An 18,606-nucleotide genomic window follows, 5' to 3' on the forward strand; every position below is an offset into this window, starting at 1 on the left:
AACCGAATAAAGATCGAGATCGGTTGTATTACCCAGCAATGGGAAACGAGGCAAAAAAACTGAACAATTGTATTGCTTGAAATCAACTTGATCTTTAATGACTGGTACATGTTAACCTTGCAACACTCACTGATACATTCTAGTTTGAAATAAATTAAATCATAAACATCACACATCAGCAAATTGATAACTTCATAACTGATTTAAAAAAATTACAACTGTTGAGAGGTATTTTATACACATAATTGTAAAAGAAAGTGAGAAAAGTGGAATGTTTAGTGCTTCAAAACTGCATCAACAAGCAACTGATTCATTTTTGTTTATATCCTTGTTTGGTATTCGTGGCATTCATAGCGTCTTTATTTAGTATTTGACAGCCAGTGAAGTTTTTTTTTGTTCCTTTCCTTTATATGTTCCTGTTGTAATAACACAAATATGCTGGAAGGTTTGCACAGAACCAGCTTTCAGTTCGATCAGTGGAACACAATCGGCGTCTATCAGCATACGCTTCTATAAGTACTGCACCCTGTGCTCGCATAATATACCTGCAACATTCATGACAATGACAAATCAGGACCAGGGGGTGCCTATGATGATGAATAAATACAACATATCGGTATGCGTATATACATGTTAAGTGCATTATGCCTACAATTGAATGAGGATTATTGTAGATTCCATTTTACCTTTTGCAATGGTAAATTATAAATAACACAATGGGTAGAAAACAATGTTTGAACTGAAAGCACATGTTCAGGCTACTGATCGTCCTTGTGAAATGTAAAAGATTTGAGTGCACTTAAGCTGTGATTTAGTGGTGCAGAAGCATGAGATCAAAGATAAGTGTGTGTGGTGTAGTTTTGTCAAAACTATCATTCCTGAGTGAAATAGTACTTGCAAATAATTCTGTTTGTTCATTTGACCTCCTTGGAGTGTCAGCAGGGTGGGATTTGCCACAAAGGACAATATATATCAAGTACCAGAAGGTTAGACAACCACAGGGATGACATTCAAATGTCAAATAACTTTCTGTGTCAACTTACCAGAGATATTAGAAGGGCCATGATGCTACAAACCACACCCATCTCGTACTCCAAACAAGTCAAAACAAATGCAGAGAATTATTTGCATGCAGTATTTTAGCCAGGTCTGGTCTGTAGTATGCACCCCTCAGGCCTCAGCTTTCTCTTTCTGTTTCTTGCTCTTTTTCAAGAATGACGGTGCCTTGAATTTCTTTTTCTTCTTGGAGGGGGACTTAGAGGGTGAGCCCTCTGGGGTGCCCCCTTGTAGTTTAGTGGTCAGTGCCAGGGGGGTGGTGGACGGCGGGGTGGATGTGTCGTTAGTCGAGAGAGCCTTCATCCCTTTCTCCAGCTCCTCTGTCGTTTGTTTCTCCTCCTCGCCTCCGTTTTGTATGGCAGGGGAGTCTGTCTTCACCTCTTCTGCACCCCCAAGAGGATGATCAGAGAATAGCAAGTGGGCAGAAAAACACAAGCTTTAGCAATCAGATGAAATGCGTTCCACTGGTGGAGCTGCAAAAGCTACACGCCAGACATGTCATTTGCAGTTCACTTGCCAAACATGCTTGCTTAATGAGAGGTGGGTTGTCTTACTGTTTTGTCTATACTTACTAGGGAGACAAGACCTTAGCACCAGAGGAGTGCCCTATGAATCAGTGCAGAGGAACACAGAAAAGGACAGACACAGAGACAGGGAGAGAGAGGAACACACACAGGGTGTGGAGACATGTGGACATCACTACAAAGGGTTGACATATGGATAGTGTACATCAAACAATAATCCTACTATGACAACCACAAAATGCCATTCAAAGCTGACCAACCCATATTACTCCATATTGCATCTCAGCTTAACTAGGAAGATCAATTTGCCTCGAATGTTAACATATAACCACAAAAACATGAGTAGGAGGCATATTCATCTCCAAATCTGGAGTTTTAAATTCGCTGCACCATGCAGCATACTGTTGAAACTCGTCTTCTGTATCCAGTGACCAAGCAAGTGGTAATGGTTAAGGGGTTCAACTGCATTTGTAACGATCACGTGTTTAAAATGATGGTTGTAAAAAATATATTATTTCCCATCTACAAGTTAGTCTCTCCAAAAGCAATGTCAACATACCTCTAATCGGCAATGCAAATGCAAAAATACTTTTGGAGTTCAATTTAGGAGAGACTCCAATCCCATAGCAAGACTAGTAGGCCTATATGCCAACAGGAGTAACTGGACCGTCAGTGAGCATTTAAAGCATGATAATCACGAGCAGTAACAGCGTCTCACATATTTTTATGTTAGACATAAAGCAACCTGAAGCCCCAGGTCAGATAGCCAATATGCCAGGCAAGCATGGCAGATTTATAGATCATGCCAAGCCTCACCTGACGGAGGGGGATTGCTAGGGCTTTGGCCCTTTGTGGGGGAGGTAGCAGGTGAAGTCTCTTCTTCGTTTGCCACCTCCTCCCCTGCTCACAAACACGTGCGCACAAACACACGCGCACACACACACACACACACACACACACACACAGATCAGACAGACAGGGTGAGGGAATAGTGCATTGACAGCTATTTTATGTTAATGCTATAGTTGGTGCATAAGACGGTTAGACAAGACTAGTAAGACACATTAAGGTTAGAGAACATGAAAAACACTGGTCATTTAAATCTAGACTGATGACTATAAAGATTCATGACAAATTCCTAACAAATAAGTTAAATCAAATTATTCTATTTGTACGTCTCCCAAGGAAGTGTAGTGTCACAGCAAAACTATAATTGAAATACATTTATATTTTAACCCCATAACAAAAAAAAATAACCTCACATATACTGTATAAGTGGAAGAGTATTATTTTTGGCATACGTAGTCAACAGTCCACCCCTTTTGGTATTTGTTAGATTTCTTTTAGATGGACAGTAGTGTAGGTGAGGCGAACAGTAAGAGGAACGCCCTGGCACAACTTTAATATAGAGAAGCGACCTCGTCCTAAAGGCAGGGGTCGCGTGCACGCATCCGCCTGGGTGACGGCAGACTGCTGGGCGAGCGCTGACGCTTTGGCATGGGGGGTCTGATCAACATATGGAATGAATTCTGTATTGGCCATATAGGGAGTGTCTTGAGTGTACAGGGTTTGATGAGGTCTGGCCATATATGGAGCGTGTCTTGAGTGTACAGGGTTTGATGAGGTCACATCAACATACGGAATGTCAGAACAGGTCAGCTCCATATATGGAGATCTAACGGTGGCAGCGGGGGCAGTGTCTTGAGTGTACAGGGTTTGATGAGGTCAGATCAACATATGGAATGAATTCTGTATTGGTCATATATGGAGCGTGTCACGAGGCGTGATGGACGGAATGACTGAGGTTTTGCAGGTTTTCATAGTAAACTGGGTAGCTTCAATTACAAGCTACCCATTGTGAGATAGATCACATGGATCTACCATTTTCACTGAACGTTTGCCTATTTTTGGGGAGTGTTTGCCTATTATGCCCAGAATAGGGATGCAAGATGTGGTTGACTGTTACACCAACTGGCACTGAATGCATCTTTGTAGTCATCATTCATTAAAGATGGAGTTAGGTGTGATCATATTCCTCAGGTTAGCAACAGCAGCTGAGTTAGATGCACTGGGTTCAAGCATACCATTGATACCTCCGTCCTGTTTCCTTTCCACCTCCTTACGGTACTCATCCAACACCTTGTCTGTTAGGTCATTGAACGGGTTGGGAGGTTCTGGCTCTGGAGGAAGTTGAGGTTCACTCACTGGAGACTGAGGAGGAAAAAATGGGGAAATCAAAATCACAACTCAAAAAACTCTAAAAGAAAAAGAAGCTTTCATGGACTACAATACACGTAGTATATATATAACTGGTCCTCGGCTCCTTTCTCCTGTCATTTATGGGTTAGAATTAGCTCTGGTCCATACTGCTCTTGGGTAAGAAAGGGATTCTTTTTCACCCGAAGGAAAAATCTTCTCTATGAGGGTTCTCTTGACAATATCGGTAGAGGGCACAGTGGAGGTAAAGATTATTTTCGCTACAGAGGAGAGGCTGGTCTGCATTTCAGTCAATCAGTTCCATAGCCTTAATGCAAGGCAGCAAGAGCAGTAAGGTTATGGACCTAGCTAGGTTACAATCAATAATCAAGAGTGTTTATTTGTCACTAGTCACCCATACAGGTGCAAGCAGTGACATGCTAGTGTGGAAAGTGGCAAATGCTAGTGAGGTAATGTGTTTATTGTACAATTTGCAATTATATGCTTGCATTTTAGTATGTATACAGTATAATCTGATCTCTGTGATGAAGAGGGACGTTAATCCACAAAGAGTCAGTGTGAGGCCCTTTATTACTATTCTATCCATGAACACTGTCAGGTATTATCACTGTAATGGACACAGCTATTCCATTCATTTTCAGCTGTATCTATTACCTTGTAGATCAGTATAATCATCATGAATACAAAAAACCCCATCCTCTCAGGTACAGTATCACTGCTACAATAGGTGGATATTACCGGAGGACTATCCTCAGTTATGACACTGGCTAAGACTTGAGACTGGGGTCCTGCAGTCTTCATATCCTGACGATTCTGCTGCCGAATCTGAGAACAGAGATCGAAAACAAGGATAAATAAAGTAATGTTCATAGAAGACTATGGTCCAAAATGGGACTTTCTTTGCTGGAAAGCATAAACCTAAATTTTCCAAGCATATGGACAATATAACAATCCAATAGAACAGAAGGCATATGGGCAAGTGTATGAGTATTATAGCACATGCATATAAAGGTTATTATTATGGTTATTATTTATTAATGAGGATGAGGGCAGACTTCCTACCTTGTTTCGTGTCTCCAGCACCTCTTGAGGGTTGGTGAAAAGCGGGACAAACTGGTTTGTCTCCATTTTGATGGACGTGCTCCCAGCCTGTGTCATCTCCTCTGTCTTCAGCCACTGAGAGGGAAGGGGAGAGACATTAAGCGTGTGTGTGTGTGTGTGTGTGTGTGTGTGTGTGCGTGCACGCGCGCGTGTGTGTGTGTATATAATTTTTGTCTGATGAAGAGTGCTAGCATAAAACGTTAGAAACACTTACGTTTTTCACACGTTTTTCAATTGGAGCCCAACATGTTTTTACATGTTTTTTTGCTCAGCACCTGCCCAACTTCGGGGTTGGGATGTGCATGTCCTATCTCTTTTCATTTTACAAATGCCTATATATACAGTAATATAATTTATTTGGTGTTGTAAATTGTCCACTGGTGATTAATACTGAGGCACTCAACCACCAGAGGGCAGAAGCGTGCACTGCAGTCAAGGACAACAAGCTTTCCCCTGCAATGCAGAGAGAGAAGACAAGAGGCTGTGCAGTCAGTGTGGGAGGTATGGGGGGGGGGGGGGGGGGGGGGTGCTAGTCTCCACCTCCACCCGATGATGTAACACGAGGGTCTTCGCTTTTGTTTTGTCTGAATAAAGGACTCCATGCTTGGCAGCTCTGCTGTAGGCCTATTCCCTAGAGGGGCTGACACATTACAACAAAACCATCCACCATGACAATTATTTCCACAGAGCGAGGAGAGGCTGCTTCAGCATCTAAACGCCACAAAGGAGATTGCATATTTGAGATGGTAATCACATGACCTTGGTTGAATAATGTGTCACCACGACGATTCTAGTGAAACCAGCTGAAATTGCATCCAATTTTCTAAATATAAAAAAAAGATTCAGAGGTATGTTTGAGGGAGAGAAAGCTAACGATGAATGTTTAGTTTACGCCACCTGTGCTCTCTGGCTCTGCCTGCCTTCTTCCCTAATTCCGCCCCGCCCTCCATCCCATGGCTCAACCATCTCTCCTCCACCCTAAATAAAACCACAGCTCATTAATCCTGCCCCGTCCTCTTGTTCCATTATATTCCATCTATATTGTACGCATGCTGTATGCACACCATTACTGGGTCAAGATCAAATCCTTTCTGCAGCCAGACCAATTCAAATTGGTGCTGCTGTATTTGTACTTGATTATTTCACGCATTGGCAATTATGTAATTATGTGTCCTGATTTTTAACCACTTTCAACCTCTCAATATTTTTGGCATGTAAGAGAACATTTAAAAAATGTTCAAAAATAGATCTACAAGCTCACAGGGCATCTCCATAATAATAGCACTAACATATTCTCTGTATACTCTGTATGGATATCAGCAATGTGAGCTTGCAGATCATCTAATTTTCGAGTGGCGCCAGCCCCTCCTATACACAGGTTTAATGTTTGTCTTTAGTTCAATGTTTGTTTTGTAAACGCATTGACAATAAAGGGAAAAAAGGGTCATAATGTGTTATTTAGGTCATATTGTCTCTTTATTGTTAATGGCGTTTAATGTTTGTTTGTACTGTTTGTTTTACATCACCATTACATCACCTAATCAACATGAGTTAGACTTTAATATATTAGCGCCCCTCACTTCACACGGGTGTGATTTTTAATTTTTGAGGGGCGCCAGCCCCTTCTATACACGGGTTTAATGTTTGTTTTTAGCTCAATGTTTGTTTTGTAAACGCATTGACAATGAAGGGAAAATTTACGTCATAATGTGTCATTTACATTTTGCATATTTTGTTAAATGTTAAAACTTTGATCAATTCCAGATTTTTTCAATTGATTAGTAAAAAAAAAACAGAAGAGCAAAAATTATTGTGAAAATAATTCCAGGACCCCATTAACCAGTTAATTGGGATCTGCATCAAACCCAAGTCTGGCATCAGTCCTTTCCTTCTGTGTCTTTCCTGTCAGCTTCCCAACTATCTGTCTCAACACCATTCTCAGCCCAATCCTCCCCCTCCCTCCAACCTCAGCATCTCACAGTGGTACGCTGGTATCCTGGGCTGTCCTGGTCCTGGTTGACTTTCTGGTAGGTATTGGGGGTGTTGAGCCAGCGGGTCCTCTCCTGCTGCTGCCGTTGGGCAAACGGGTGCTGCCTCAGAGCCAGTTGGCCTCCGCTGTCCTCATCAAACTGGTGGAAGCCCGAGACGGTGGCAGGGATCTCCACCTCTCTCCGTATCCGCGTGCGCTCCAGCAGCACAGGGAAACGGTATGCATAACCAGTACGGTAGCCCTACAGTGGTGAGTCAGGGTGGGGAAGTTCACTTTCTAGATCAATTCTTCATTGTCCCAAAAGGGGAAATAGATTTTGCAGCACGATGTTGAAGTATGTACATGTACAATATGTGTGGAGCTGGCTGTGAAGCATGAACGAGCAGAAATGGATGTAAAACATATTCTATGACCTACCAGGTTATCCAGTGTTCTCATAAGGGCTTCAAACTCATGCTCCCCTAGACGGCTCTTGTGTAGGGGGCCGAAGGTAGAGCCAGCCCAGCCCACCGTACCGGCTGGGTTAGGTCTGTGGGTGGTTCGATCCAGAAGGATAAGGTTCTGTTCCCCACCTGCGCAGCACAACGCGGACACCTGACAGAACACAGCATTACAGTTACTGGGTTACAGTCACCTTTGATTCATATTTCTGTTGGTAACTGATGCACCGGAGAGCAGGGGTGTATCCACGGGTGGGCCTGGGTAGGCTTTTTAACCAATTTTGTAGCGTCATTGCTCATTACATAACATAACATAACATAATGTGGATGCAATCACTGCATTACATTTTGTGAAATATGGCAGTGGATGTAATGTTTGTATGATTCGCCTTTTCCTATTTAGCTTTCCATAGCCACTAGCTGGCACTGTCTAGTTTGTCCCTCTGTGCCTGCATAGATTGATTGGTCATGCCTTATGCCTGACACTATCATTGTGCTTTTGTTGTTATTTGCTATTTCTGGAATGCGGCAGATTTGTTTTTCTTCACCCCAGAAACTTGTGTGGAAGGAAGTCAGTCCCTGGAGGAGCTACAACAGTTGTATCCTGAGGAGTTCACCTTTCTGGGCCAGCAAACTCCAGTCCACAACAGCGTCCGCCCTTGATTATGGATTACTACGTGATTGAAGACATCAAAGGTCGATTATTTTTGCCAAATTGATTTTCATTGATTGTGCGAATTTGTGCCCCATGTTGTCTGCTGCTGCTATGCTTGCTTAGAATTTGGTCAGATTTTATTGAAAGGATAGCCCCTTGAGATGCAGCATCTCATTTTAGAGCATTACATACAGTACAGTGCAGTTACACAAATACAGACATGTACAGATACAGTTAGCTTGCTCATCCTCTCCCACCCACTCCCCCATCCCCCCAACTCTCTCTAGACTTGAGAGTACAGTATAGTGACTTCAACAGGAGTCAGAAATAAACAGCAGTACAGGCAGTGTTAGTAGCCTGAACAGGTTGTTTTGAGGTGTGAATACAGGGAAGTCCTGAAGCGGCTAGGAGAGGTAACAGATCTGAGAGAAAGGGGAAGATTGTTCCAGTCAGTCTTAATTTGGAAGCGAGTTGAAACTAGTTGTCCTCACGCCGACCTCCGCAATATCGGTGTGTGTGTGCTTGTGCACGCACAAATACTATGTGTATCTATAATGTGCATAATGCGTATGCATGTTCAAGAATGTGTGCATCCAAGTGTGTGTATAATATGTACCAGTACCTGTATCTGGCAGGCAGCCTGAATGTGGTAGATGGTGTAGAATGCCTCCTCCACTGACTCCCCAAGAGCCACGATACCATGGTTCCTCAGCACCAGAACCTAAGTTACAAGTAGAAAATGGCCGAAGTTCAGGCCATTTCTATTCTTTAAAAGTCCATAAATGGCTATTAAGAAGTCAATGAAAACATAACACCTACTCTGATATTAAATGTGAGAGTTCCATAACTCTCATACCTTGCAGGTGGGCCCCAGCCTCTTCTGTAGTTCCACCCTGTCCTCCTCGTCCTCCATCAGGCCATTGTAATCGTAGTAGGTGACATCCCCCACCAGCAGAGCCTCGTGAGAAAGCGGCAGTAGGCCGCTTTTCATGGCTGACACCTGTACAGATGAAGGAGGTGGACAGCCAGTCAGAGCTGTTATTATGGGGATGGCCTACTTTATGTCTGTTCATTTTACACACGTTCAAGTCTAGGTAATGGCCAATGCAACCACAGTCTAAACTGTTGACATTTCCTCTCCACTCGGGTGGTTGGCAGGCATACGCTAAAACCCTCAGCGTCAAGTTATAGCAGCATGAAACCATTTTGTAAGTTGTTTTTTAATTCAGATGGGTAAAAACATGGCAAGCTGCATAAGCTTGGCCTTATAGTACACCATGATGTACGCAATGCAGCTGCCTTAATAATGGGTTATTAATACTAATTGGTACACCTAAATCTCACACACACATTATTCATTGCATCTGTGTTGCTTATCAGGGACTTGTTTTTAACCTTCTGCAGTTTTCAACCTGTATAAGTAAACAAATACAAACAAATGGCCTAGGTTTTCATGCCCTTTTAACTCTGAGCATGTACAAATTCTTGGGGAATCTTTCTTGGGGAATTCGAACACCTATTTGTTAGGTGTGTTTCATTTGTGCATTATCAAAAATGTGTGTATTTTCCTGTGGTGAATAAATTCATACTTTGGTTGCACCGTACCAGTGCCTCTGTACTAAATCCAGCCGCTAATTGGGTCATTCCCACACCAACTCATGCCTGATTGTGTATACTAGGGTATGTAAATGTTGACTCACAGCGGCAGTGGCCGGGGTTTGAAGGTGTAGCAAACAGCGGACGTCTGGCCGGGCAGAGTAGATGGCTGAGTGAAGGCTGAACTTCTCCAAGTCCACTCCCAGGGTGGTGCTGCCTCTGTCCACCACCTCACCCAAAATGTTCACCTTCACCTGGGACATAAATAACTAGTCAGAACTAGAAGCCTGTGACATTCAGCAGAGTCTAGTATAGTAGCCTAGTTCCTAAATTAGATATTTAAAGTTTCAGCTATATTAAATGTAAAGTAGATAGACCATAATGATCCTCCTACAAATGGATTAAAAGACACCGCAGATGCTGAACCCAGTACTAATGGGAAGTTGTTACTGGATATACGTCTAGTTTGTACCAACATTTGCTATTATACTGTATACCAATGGACCCTGGCAGACATGTTGTGTGTTAGACATGAAACCACATTGTTCCTGGCTTATTTTAACTGATATAAATTATGTAAAAGTCTCGTCAACCCAGCCAACAAAATTGGTGCTATTGTACTTGATGACTAAATTACAGTACAGTGGGTGTGTGAGAAAATGTACTCACCAGACTGGATGCTGTGACCTCACTGTAGGTCAGACCATCTGGTACAACAAGGAAGTGCTCCTGTTCCTTACTTACACGCAACTGCCAGATAACACAGTCAGTCAGTCAGACAGTCAGTCAGACAGACAGACAGACAGACAGACAGACAGACAGACAGACAGACAGACAGACAGACAGACAATCTGTAGACTACATTTAACTCTGAAAGTGTCAAACTAAATGTGGATGGATTACTGACTGTATAAGGACATAAAATAGAGATGGAGAAATATAGCATAGCATTTATGTTAAGTGAAATTCATCTATATAACGATATAATAATAATATGATTGTATCTGTCAGTTTGAAATAGTTTTGAATTGCATAGATTGCATACATGCATGGAAAGGAAATATGAACTTGCATGGTACTGACAGTGAGGCAGGCGCGGCTGAACTGAGACCAGCCGTACAGGTCCAGCAGACGGTGAACACTGGCCAGCTTACAGCGCATCAACCTCTCCCCTTTCACCATGCTGCCTGGCTCAACGGCCTGCAGGTCGTTTATGGGAGACACCGTCATCATGTCTGTGGCAGGGAGAAGGACGAGACAGACAGACAGACAGACAGACAGACAGACAGACAGACAGACAGACAGACAGACAGACAGAAGGACAAGGAGAATAGAAAGGAGAGAATTAAAGAAAAATCACACCCGTGTGAACTGAGTGGTGCAATTCCCCCCCCATGCGCATATATTAATGAGAAATTGATAATTTGCCATTTGTTGTGATTTTGCAGGCGGGAGCATACTTTTTAATGGGTGTAAAGAGTGCTGTCCTTTTGAGCGTGGAAAAGACTGTCAGTAATTGTGTACAGTCAGTGTGTGTGTGTGTGTGTGTGTGTGTGTGTGTGTGTGTGTGTGTGTGTGTGTGTGTGTGTGTGTCGTGTGTAGGAACATAATTTTTTTTCCGCATTAATATTATTTGAAAGGGTTATGTTGCATTACACAGGGATTACACACACTAATTACACCCTGTGTAATTAGGTTTCTTTATTTGTCTCTTCTTTGTAGAACATTTTGCTTTTCACCTATTAAGCATTCTTTTAAACTTCGCTCAGTTTCGCTCTGCAAAGAACAGACAGGAATGTACACGCTCGCAAAGCATCGCATCATGGTGCATTGCGAACGTTTAAATTATTTGTGAACATTTATGAAAACCTTTGAACATTTGTTGTCTTAATGACATGCCCAAAATAGGGTTCATGTGTTTAATGGACATAAAATGATAAGGTGTAACAGTTTTATTGTGTAGCCTACTGGATGGTGAGACGGGCAGGGCGGCTGGGGAGCCGTGGGAGGCCATGTAGTCAGCCAGCTGCCTGAGAGCCCACAGGTTAGACGAACTTCCTCCTTTCTTCATCTGTTCCTGGATCAGCACGTCAAGCTCCTCTCTGAAGGACTGCACGCATGCACGCACACACACACACACACACACACACACACACACACACACACACACACACACACACACACACACACACACACACACACACACACACACACACACACACACACACACACACACTACTATTACTACAGTAGTCTGTAGGAGTACTGAGTACAGCCTGTACTCCTACAGAAGCGGAGGCAAGTCAAACACTTAAATGAGTCACCCTCTCTCCTCCACAAAGTGTGCTCTTTCACCCCAAACCCCCCCCCCCCCCCCCCCCCCCCCCCCCCCCCCCCTCCACGGCTCTCGCACCATGCAGAATTGCAGATAAACAACCGTACACACACTGTGAACAGTAAGGGACCACTTCTACACTCTGAGTCAAATGAGCACTCAGTCAGGATTCTTGCTTTGTACCCTGTCTGCAGTCCAAGCTGTCAAGTGGTGATTGAGTGCAGATTAAATCTGCACTGGGGAGATAATCATATCTATGGGAATCTACTGAGGGGGAAGGGACGAGAGAGAGTGATGGGATAGAGAGGGAGGGAGGGAACGAACAAACTCGAATGAGCAGGAGAGAGAGAGAGAGAGTGGGGAGAGAGAAGATGGGAGGGAGAGAAAACGAGAGGATGTTGGGGTGAGATTACCAGCAGAGAGACACAGGAGTTCGTACGGGAAAAGTTATGGGTAGGGAGGTTGAGGGAAAAAGACAGAGGCGTAAAAAAGTGTAAATGAGAGATAGAGAGAGAGCAGAGAGAGAGCAAGGGAAATGACAGTGTGAATGTAAACACAGTGAAGTTGTAGACACGACAGTGACAAGTGAGTGACAGAGCAGTACCGTAACAAACAAGTCTTCTTTTATCTCCTTCACAGTAGCTTATCTCTGCAACCTCCACAAAAACACTCACTCACTCACTCACTCACTCACTCACTCACTCACTCACTCACTCACTCACTCACTCACTCACTCACACTCTCTCTCTCTCTCTCTCTCTCTCTCTCTCTCTCTCTCTCTCTCATCTCTCTCACCGGGCTCTGCAGCAGGCTGGAGATCCGTTTCTTGTTCTGCTGGCTCCCGGAACCGGGCGTGGAGTGCTGAGGGGATGGAAGCCCCTCGGGGACCCCATCGCTGGGGCTGAGCTGCACCGGCGTGCCCTTGGGGGAGGGGGACTTACTCATTTTGTATCACGTCACAGTGTGTGCCTCAGGTCCAGGGATTGGGTGGGGAGAGACCTGCAAGGAGAGAGGGGGAAATGGCAGATAATCAACCAATGGTGTTTCCAAAAAGGTGTTTCAAAATAATTTGAAAACAGAGAGTTAGGTGCACAAAGTTTGTGTGTACTGTATGTCTGGACTAATCAGCACACCACATAACATAAACACACAGTAAAAAAAATTGTTAGATTTTTCTGTGCAGCATCCACATTTATATTGCTATTAAAAATAACTACCCCTGTTTTTAAAATACAAAATACATAGAACATTCAGTAGTCCACCTCCAACCACACAGTCAATATATGAATCTACAACAGTAGCAGCGTAACAAACCCTCCCTGCTGCCCTCACATACATTAGAGATATTGTATTTCACAGATAACTGTCTGCTGCTGCTGGTGTGTGTGTGTGTGTGTGTGTGTGTGTGTGTGTGTGTGTGTGTGTGTGTGTGTGTGTGTGTGTGTGTGTGTGTGTGTGTGTGTGTGTGTGTGTGTGTGTGTGGGGCTCTGTGAAGTCTTAGTGGAAATTGCTGCATTAGTATTAAGAGCTCAAATACTCTGACATTAGAAACACTGGCAGGAAGTTAGCCAGTGATGTAGCCTTAAGTGAGGAGGAGTTACCGAATGTCTCTCGCACGCACGCACGCGCGCGCGCTCGCACATACACACACACACACACACACACACACACACACACACACACACACACACACACACACACACACACACACACACACACACACACACACACACAAAGTAATACACACACTCTGCACTCAGTAGATAAGGCCCAACACCTGCCACACCCCCTCCTCTGTGGTCCCGCACATCAACTGCCACAACTTGTTTCATTGAAATACTCCAGCATCGACCCAATGGCAATTGGGAGGACAAATGCCAGGCACACTGGCACAGTATGTGTAGTAATGTACTTGGCAAATACCCAGTGGTGGACAAAGTACTCAAGCCAAGTTCCCCGGAGTCAAAGTGATAGATGCTCTGTCAAATTTGCAGTACTGGAGTACATGTTTTTACAAATATTTAAGTATTAAAAGTACATGCTTTTAAAAATGCAATCAAAAATACAAATTACAATCTTTTTTTTATCAATGAATTGCTGTATTGAAATTTTGACATTTCACCCCAAAATTAGGGTTAAAATGTATGGTTTGTGTCCTGGGGATGTCTAGAAATGTTATGGATTCAAAAGTACAATATTTGTCTTTGAAACAGTGGAGGGGTGTGCGTGTTGCAACAATTTGAGCGATATATGGATATGAATATATGGATATAGATATATTCACAAGTAAGCATACAGTACATGTATTTGTGTATGTGCTTAACTATTTGAGTGAATGGGTATGTGAGTTACAGTATGTATCTGTGAGTTAGCATGTTTAAGTGTGCGAGTGAGTGCAAGTGTGAGAGACACATACTTGTATGTGTGCATATGTGTTTGTCCACCAGCAATCTGAGAGCGTGCGTGCGTGCGTGCGTGCGTTCGTGCGTGCGTGCGTGCGTGCCAGAAAAGAGCCCCAGCTGCTGAGATGCAGCAGACAGTCTCTCTCCAGAGAGCATCATAATGACTCAAGGTCTGGCATCCTGCCCTCCTCCTTCTCCCTCACTCACCTCCTCCACCTATACATCCTTTTCTTTTTAAAAACATCATTAAAGAATTGTTTGCATCATTATATAGACATCTCACTGTCAGTGCAACTTTATATATATTTTTTACAATAAATATGGAACCCACAATAGAGAATCAAGGGAATTTGCACCCTATCCTCAGTGTCTCCCAAGGGCACCAGGAAGACCACGTCTCCACAAAACAGTCTGCAATCTGCATGCTTTTTAAAGCTTGAGTGTAAAAATGTACAATCGCTCTGAGTTCAATTAACCCTATAGATTTGATGGTGTCGTTTTCTAATCTATCAGGTAGGCCTAGTTAATTGGATTCACCAGTTCTTGGCATCACCAAGAAAGAAACTTCATCATTGTGCCTTTTGCTATCCTTAGAATCATATTAATTGATATCTCTGAAGATACAGTCATATTTGATGTTGGAGATTAGCGAGGAAGGAAATGGGTGAGTGCATGAGTGGCATTTCCGAGAGCACATTATCTCTGCATCTCTACTTGTGTATGGATATATTGATTGTTGTAAATGTACCCACTTCCAGTGAACAGTCAGTCAGCAGGGCTCTCCCTCTCTGTGTTTGAGGGCAGACGGTTCAACCAGCCAGACAGACCGGAATATAATTACAAAAGTAGTTCTGCATTGATTTTTCTTGGCTCCATTAGTTAATGCCACAATGGGTAGTCAACCACTGCTAACTAATCATGCAAGCACTTTATAACAAGTCAGCATTGATTACATCTAGTTACATCTAATGCAGAAAGTTTTACCACTCATTTCAAATGCTAAGAAATGTACTCAGTCTTCATCATCGCAATATAGCAGCAGTCTGTTCTTTGTACTCACCCCAACTCATATGAATATATAAGTTTTGCATATGTATATAGAAGTTGTACTTTGCTGCTAGTAATTACTTAATGCAAACATACGTTTGCAAATGAAATTCGAATACAGCGAAATTCTGGTAACATTTTGCTAAAGTCTGGTTTAACGATGAAACATCCTTCCCACCCTGCTGGGTGTCCCATTTACACTGATGGGTTCAGCTCTGCGACTACAGCAGAACAACAATGCCCCCTCCCCCCAATTCTGTCTATGCCTTCTAATAGTCTACAGAACAATGAGGCGGAATAACGTTACTACTTTCTCACCTTGAACAGGCTGTGTAGGGGCTTATGAAGTTTGAGTTGGATGACACTGTGACCCAGTGGTTAAAACAACCATTCAATAAACAAATATTTATCTCACTTGACTTCCATGTGTTCTGTTGAAGAATTTGTTTAAAGCTGCAGCCTGAAAATTAATATTCAAAGCTGAAAACTAGTATCAGCCTAGCCTCATTAAGCCAACATACCTCTTCATTAATCCAGACTAATTCCTAATAGTAGACTCTGGAACACTAGAGCAAGCATGCAACTCTTCAGGCCCGGTTAGGGAGATCCAGGAGTTAGGATGGGATGAGCACAACCAAGTCCATGTGCCATGTGGGGCAACAGTGTTATTCATATAGGCCTGTGTTAGTCTGATATACAAATGCAGTGAGCCATGTTTTGATACAGCTCTCAACACTAATTTATTTCACATTACACATCATCAAATCCATTACCCAGAATTTCCCATGCATTAGCTGGATTATGCTCTTGTGATGTTCTCCGTCTAGAGCAGCGCTACCCAAAATGTTTTGGCCGTGCACTCCCTGTTACCCTCTGACGTAGCTGAAGAAAATGATACATTTTTTAATATGATTATGGCAAATAATCACAGAATGTCACTGCACTGAGGCAGCTGCTGTATACTCCTGCAGCTGCTCTATTCATCTCCTTACAACTTTGCCGTTTGTGTAAAATAACACCATACAACCGCCATTGCCCTTTTCATGTCATGCACCAGAAGGGGTGCACGCACCCCTGGTCTAGAGGGATGGCCAAACATCCCAAAGGGCGGGGGGAACTATAATCTTTAGTCTATAAAGTAGTCATGAATTAGAATTGATTCATTATATATATCTTTTAAACAAGCCTTTCTATTTGAAATATATATATTAAATGAATCACTATAGCTGCACTATAGGTCTTGTCGATGTGTGTTCATTTCAAATTCATTGAAGCTGCTTCATGTTAGTCTTTAACATTTTAAAGACTATATTGTTGAGGATCAATGGGCGATGTAGGCCAATTAAATGTGTCAAAGCTACGCTACAGTCCATATTTCCCCCCCTTGCAATATAGCCCATATTCTTGAAACTGCAGCACAATGTTATTCACAATTTCTAGATTCGTTTTCACTTTTATCACTTCACAGGCTGATCAGAGGAACAGCCTGTGCCTCTGATCCTACTTTCTGGAGACACTCCATCATCTGGCCCGAGGTTGGCATGGTGTCATAGCAACAACATCAGCACCCAGCGGTTGATCTGCTAATGGCCACCCAACCCATTGAGCAAGCTGTCGAGCCATAGATGCCCGACTCGTTTCAACCGATTAGTAGCCTATCAGCATAAATATAAATACATAATATAGACTATATACGGTTAAAGTTAGCCTATATACGCAACATATTATGCCTCCATGCTTAGGCTATAGGCCTAAGCCCCAAGTCGTGACATCGTTTGATACAGCGAAGATGCTTTAAAAAATAGGCCTGCAATGTCGCCGCTATACTGTAGTAGGCTAACCAAGGCAAGGCAGTATACATTCAACTTATTCGCCAGAACCATAGAGAAAGCATTGGCTACTGTTACTGTTCCGTCATAAGCTCGTCAGCTCAATCGGCAGGCCTACATAAACAGCGCAATATTGGGCATGTCGTGTGAGAACGACCATTATGGTTATTATGGGCCTTCCTCTGCAGATTCAAGACATATAAAATTAACCAACATGTCCAATAAAATGCAGGCCATGAGCGATCGAGGCAGATCGAACGCTCAGTACAGTAGGCCTATTCTATCGGTGCAGTCATTTATATAAATTAAATAAATGACTGTAGGCTAAATATGGCTATAAGGTTTCGAAAGGGAATCTATCTATAATAGGCTAATATGTGCATCAATCAATCTTGTTATAGCATCATGACAATATGCGCACAAGACGTATAGGCTCGTGCACGCGTAGGCAATGACCAAAGAGAGCATATGTATATATTGATGCCCCTACATCTTAATTTAGGAACAATTATGATAAATAATAATTATATCATACCTCAGCGCAATAAACGCATTCTCGTTGTCTTGTCCTTTGTGGGTGCGCGTCACACCCACTGTCCTTTTCCAACACCGAGACACAGGGTCGGCTCCGACTCGGCTGATGATCAAACCAATCAATGGCTTAGAAAATATTTACGTTTGACTCCGGGAATTCGCTTTTGCAGGAACAATATTGACGGCCTGGCTCGGATGATACCAAGTCTATATCACTTTGATGTTTTTCATCACTGGTCTGGAGTATGGACCAACCCACTGCCACGCCTGCCGTCATTTAGACCGTGGTAACCGCCACCTGCGCTACTTAAAACGCCCCCCGGCTCCAACCCCATCAGTTTCCCCTTTCCACAATCCAACAAACAATAACATCAACATACATAAATACATGCTGCTGGGCCTGGGTGTATGCGATTAAATGCTTTACACATAATATAGCCTTATTAGCCCGTTTCCCAGCGAAGGTTTACAGATTTTGAGAATTATCTATATTTATTTGTATACTTTAGGCAATACATACGTTACGTATACTAACCATAGACTGATACTAACTCACATTAGGCTACTGGCGTTATGAATTGCATTACGTTGGCGCCATCTGCTGTTTTATAGGGACATGTGCAGACGGAGAAAGTAAATGAATCCATTTGGTCCCACTCCCAACCCTGAGTCCTTATTTTATGTCACGGTATATTAAATGGTAGCTATATATCCGTGTGAATTATGAACACAAGTAGGCCTACAAAGTTAAGATTATATGAACACTACAAGTATAGGCCTACAACGTTAAGATTATATGAACCAATCAATATTTATGTGCCGATATGCTTTTTGCTACTGAGATGGTAAAATTGATAAAGATTCACCGCAACACTCCTGG

General features: G+C 42.9%; 1 protein-coding gene across 4 annotated transcripts; it reads right to left on the bottom strand.

The window, feature by feature from the left end:
• Positions 1-80: 80 nt before the first annotated feature.
• Positions 81-17,909, bottom strand: add2 (adducin 2 (beta)). 4 transcript variants are annotated; one of them, XM_079515798.1, is made up of 15 exons: positions 17,728-17,909; positions 12,710-12,913; positions 11,548-11,689; positions 10,663-10,814; positions 10,249-10,329; positions 9,684-9,833; positions 8,840-8,983; positions 8,606-8,704; positions 7,306-7,482; positions 6,878-7,129; positions 4,860-4,973; positions 4,536-4,622; positions 3,665-3,791; positions 2,397-2,480; positions 81-1,439 (listed from the first exon to the last, which is right to left on the bottom strand). In XM_079515798.1, the coding sequence occupies exons 2-15, from the start codon at positions 12,857-12,859 to the stop codon at positions 1,171-1,173; spliced, it is 2,028 nt and encodes a 675-aa protein (XP_079371924.1). In that variant the 5' UTR covers positions 12,860-12,913; positions 17,728-17,909; the 3' UTR covers positions 81-1,170. The 4 variants fall into 4 exon arrangements, with proteins under 4 accessions (XP_079371924.1, XP_079371923.1, XP_079371921.1 ...); XM_079515797.1 differs by lacking the exon at positions 2,397-2,480 and having other exon boundaries at positions 81-1,436; XM_079515795.1 differs by lacking the exon at positions 2,397-2,480.
• Positions 17,910-18,606: the final 697 nt, after the last annotated feature.

This window comes from Electrona antarctica, assembly GCF_951216825.1.
Source record: "Electrona antarctica genome assembly, chromosome: 12".
Classification (NCBI taxonomy): Eukaryota; Metazoa; Chordata; class Actinopteri; order Myctophiformes; family Myctophidae; genus Electrona; species Electrona antarctica.